The sequence below is a fragment of the Aplysia californica genome, unplaced genomic scaffold (assembly GCF_000002075.1).
Source record: "Aplysia californica isolate F4 #8 unplaced genomic scaffold, AplCal3.0 scaffold00761, whole genome shotgun sequence".
NCBI classification, from domain to species: domain Eukaryota; kingdom Metazoa; phylum Mollusca; class Gastropoda; order Aplysiida; family Aplysiidae; genus Aplysia; species Aplysia californica.
The window spans coordinates 144,403-149,177 of NW_004798031.1; the positions used below are offsets into that span (position 1 = coordinate 144,403).

At 41.0% G+C, this 4,775-nt stretch overlaps 1 protein-coding gene across 2 annotated transcripts in view; it reads right to left on the reverse strand.

The window, feature by feature from the left end:
• Positions 1 to 39: 39 nt before the first annotated feature.
• Positions 40 to 4,775, reverse strand: part of LOC101853734 — a gene marked incomplete at its 3' end in the record, with an annotated part of 29,116 nt that continues 24,380 nt past the window's right edge. For both annotated transcript variants that reach the window (XM_005109272.2, XM_005109271.2), the window contains 3 exon segments: positions 40 to 849; positions 2,055 to 2,162; positions 4,460 to 4,607. In XM_005109272.2, the coding sequence (XP_005109329.1) occupies positions 608 to 849; positions 2,055 to 2,162; positions 4,460 to 4,607 (498 nt within the window).

Consider the following 4,775-nt stretch of genomic DNA (forward strand, 5'->3'; position numbering starts at 1 on the left):
AATTACATAAGAGGCCAACACACAACCAGACGCCCTAAAGAATTACTCTTCGCTGATGACCAAAGCCTAGCACACAAAGATGAACGAAGTCTCCAACAAAACACCACTAGATTAAACGAAGAATATAACAACTACGACATGAATAACAACATCAACAAAATAGAGACAATGAAAGTGGGCAGAGAATCAGGACCACTTAGGATACACATCAACGACAACAGTCTCAGACTTGTCCAAGAATTTAAGTACCTCGGAAGTATATTCACAGAGGATGGGCGACTGAACAGAGAACTTGAAACACGAGTACAAAAGACCAATAATGTTAGTTACCAGCTTACCCCACTACTGAAACATCCTAACATCCCCACAGTAGGCGGATGGGGGATGGCGGTTTCAGGGTGCAAATATTATGTTTATATAGGGAAATCTTTTTCGTACTTTGGCAAAACCTGGCTGTGAGTGGGCTGGCGGTACAACAGGGGGAGGGGCGGCTCACAATGACGTTTGATTGTGCATGTACCAAAATAATCTGAACATCAAAACGATACGTAAGCAGTGAAGAACACTTTAGCCTCAGCCTCAGTCACACCTCGATTACTTTCTCCTTTCAAATTACTTGTATCTCCGTACTGGCGCCGAAGATTCTATCTTCTTTGCTGGCCCTGGTCCCAGCTTCTGTTATGGTAGCACTATTTGTAGAGCGCTTGGGTTTGCCCTCGAAGGAATTGGATAAGGTTTTCGTATGCCGGGGACCCATCAGCTGACTGAAGGTCATGAGCTCGTTGGTCGACTCAAACTGAGAATGCCTTCGTCGACGGCCGACTGGTCTGTGATTTTTGTTGCAAGCACCTGGGGGTGGAATCACTGGGTACGACATTTTGGAGCAACAAAAAAAAAGCCCATGTGAAACCAAATTTCTGTTTTCTCCAAGATTTGAATACTCTGAATATGTAGGAGTAGAAAAACAAACGATGAAGATGTAAGCTGGATGTATGTACCTGTAAGGACAAAACAACAAGAACAGAAAAAGGGACCGGTCGGGGTAGGTGGATCCACATTTCTCCGAATTTGTTTTTTAAATAAATATTTATTAAGAACAAAACAATAGTAAGTTTCATCCCCGTCCAAAGCACACATGAATAACACGTGAATAGATAAATAAAATAATAGATAACTAGGGTAAGTAAGACAATACGACAGGATAGTTCAAGTTGCACCGAGACGCCTTGACGGGAATGGTAAAAAAACTAAATCAATAGCATTAGCACAGATAACAATTAAATTACCCCAAAGACGTGGTGGGCTCACAAGTGTTATGTGGGTCAACGTCTTATGACGTACCACAGAAAGAAGGAGCAAACCACACCAGAGCACCCGCGTACCACCCACTAGCTGACTGTTCCATTGGTTGCTGAAGAAATCAATGGTGTCGGCGTTCTTTTGTGACCATAACTGTTGATCTTATCGAGTGAAGACCGAACCATGTGGTTCATTTGATTTCATTTAGAATCTTAACACATGTAGGAGTTAAGTTTAGTTTTAGTAAGAGTTTTACGGCACTTGCAACACAACAAGATCATAATAGTGCAGGAGATTAGAGGTGTTACAAGAAAGTAATAAACACAAAAAAAAAGAAAGTGGAGAGATCAGGACGATAGCTGTTTGATAGGAAAGGAGGAGCAAAACACGCCAGAGCACCCGCCAACCACCCACATGTAAGAATTTTGAAGTCGTGCACAGCACAACACGGACATAATATAGCGCCTGGAAAAAGCAAGCACGACAGACATAACATCAAAGGAGAAGAAAAGGAGTTAGACCAAACAGTGAGGCCTTCCAACCATGGCACTGTTTTACTCTTACTTGCATATGTCAACATTTTTATTTAAAAAAAAATAAAAACAAGCAAAAAATCCATCAAAAACATTTAAAAAATAACAAACAAAAAATGAAACCCTCCCCCTTAAACCCCCCCCCCCCCCCCAAACAACAATAACAACAAAACAAACAAACAAATATAAACGACAAAAATCTCCCCAGGTTGACAATGGTACCTCTTTTCCTATAACACACAAAAGCAATGACGGACTGGACAAGGGTGATGAACAGCCCGATGGCCACAAGAATCTGCCAGGGAAGTGGGCTTTGCTTTTTGAAAGCACCTGCCAAAATACAATGTAAACCGCTCAAGCTCTAAGTCGTTTCTCTTCATTGAGCCTCCCGCCCTCCCCCGATCTCTCTCTCTCTCTCTCTCTCTCTCTCTCTCTCTCTCTCTCTCTCTCTCTCTCTCTCTCTCTCTCTCTCTCTCTCTCTTCCTAATGTCTATTTATGAACCTTCAACCTCCCACCCAACCTCCATCCGCCCGTCCACACCGAGAGAGATGCAAACAGGTCGAAGTTGGGGACTGCTTTGTTGAACGGATTGAAGCAAAGTGTGTTTTTATTATATGTGTGGCATCGCAGTGAAATAAGACGCTGGTTAAGATAATGAAATCGAAGAACCCGGCATTTTCCTGCTGGTGTGGCATGTTTCATCGAATTTTTGTTTTTTGGTTCTAAAACACATTTCCTTGTGAATTTTACTGAAACAGTTTATTAAAGGCACACATCAGTATGTAAACCTTTCAAGCTTCCAAAGACTTTCACATTATGGAAGTTACCAATTTTAGCAGCCGCTTTCTCGCTAATCTTATCTTTGAAAACTAGCGACCCCCCATCTCCTTCAATCGCAAAATACCTTGACTTCTCTTCAAGGTAGATGGGTATTTTATTCATCGAAAGCAAGAGAAATGAACAGGCTTTAAGAATGTACAATAATTCTACATGCCCAAACATTGATGAGCGTCCGATTCCACCGCGTTGTGACACATGTCACCTAGGCGCTACACAAGGAGAGAAAGTCAACCAGGGTCATCCTAATACGTCGCTGGTCAACGGGGCTCTGGTGAAACTGTGTGACAGACCTACTATCAAGTCATCAGCGGATTATTTATTGCTAAAATCAAAGGAAAAAACCTCAACGAAACCAAAAAACCAACAACCCAACAACCCAAAAACGGCATCGACAAAGGAAATGTTACAGGAGGGGACAACGAAAAGAAAGAGCAACAAACATCGGAACCTGGAACGTTAGCAGATTGACAGACAAAGAACCTCAAATTGATTAGCTTATGGCAAAGAGAAGGATATATACCTGCTGGGATGGTTAGACATATGAAATAGGGATCAGAATGCAGAGAAACCCTCGAAAATTATTATCTACTTACCTGGACTGGGGCACCGCAAAAGACAGACAGAGCTAAACATGAATTAGGTTTCATAATGAAACCAGAAAAAGCAAAATGCACCAAAGATTATGGAATAATATGTGTGTCACAAAGAATCATGCCCCCCCCCCCACCTGACAATGCTACTGACTGAAGTTGTCTATAGGCCATTCCCAAAGGGGGTCATAACGATGTTGTTATGCACAGTAGAATTGTAAAGGGGCTGATTTATCAATGCCATGCTCATACTGTTCCGAAACAACTGCTGCCTTTTCTTTCCTCATCCTTACTATCGTCATTTTTCCTCTACATATTTAGTATGCTTGAGACTCTCTTGTGAACTGCTACTTCCGGGGTGCCCTGAAAGTCGAAGCAGACTATGTGCTGTTGGGGCTGAGAGGTGAGCCGAGTATGCCTGATTCCTTGTAAGGACTTCTCTTTTTACATCCACCCCTTGGCGCCATGAAACCTTACTAAAAAAAATAAAAAATCATGAGCATTATGTTTTAGAAAGCGTTGTGCAGCACTTGCAACACAATTAGGTCATATAAGTGCAGAAGATTAGATGTGTTACTAGAGAGAAAAAAAAATTAAAAAGAAGGAGGAGAGATATAGACGATAGTTGTTTGATAGGAAAAAAGGAGCAAACCACACCAGAGCACCCACCAACCACCCACCATGAGCATTGGGCTACGAGAAGACAACCAGCCAACACCATACACCCAGGAGTACGCCCCATGAAATGACAGTTACTCGGAAGAGGAAAAGTAAGAGTGCTTTGAAAAGCTCAATGAAGAAGTTATAGGCCTAGTCATGTATGACTTGATGGAAGAGTAGGACCAAAAAGGTTCCCATTGGAAGAACCACCTTGGAACCCACAGCAACCTCGATACAACAGTAATACTCGTACTGAATATATGTTACGAAATTGTCAACAAATTTTCCCTCTACGGTTAATACAGTGGAATATTCATTCATTCATTCATTCATTCATTCTTTCATTCATTCATTCATTCATTCGTTCGTTCGTTCATTTGTTCGTTCATTTATTCACGTATCTATTTATTTTTTCATCTATTTATTCATTTATTTGTTTATCATTCATTCATTCAGTCATTTATTCGTTGATTGATGGATGGATAGATTAATTAATTCATTCGCATGCAAATCCAAAAAAGCAAAAGTTAGCTCACCCTCGCCCTTGATCTGCTTCATCTTGATCTTTACGCTGTAGCGCGTGAGCAGCTTCTGTGACAGCTTGTCTTGCAGTGAGCAGCGGCACATGCACCCCTCCATCTCTGGCGTCATCATGAAGGACAGCGTGGAGTTGACCACCATAACCTTGGACAAGGTTCGTTGGCGCCAGTCAGTTTACTTATTTATTTATTTATTTATTTATTTATTCGTTTCTTCATTTATTTATTAATGTATTTATTCATTTGTATGGCTTTATTTACTTATTTTATCTATTTAGGCTATTTTTTTGTCAATTATAATTAATTAATTAAT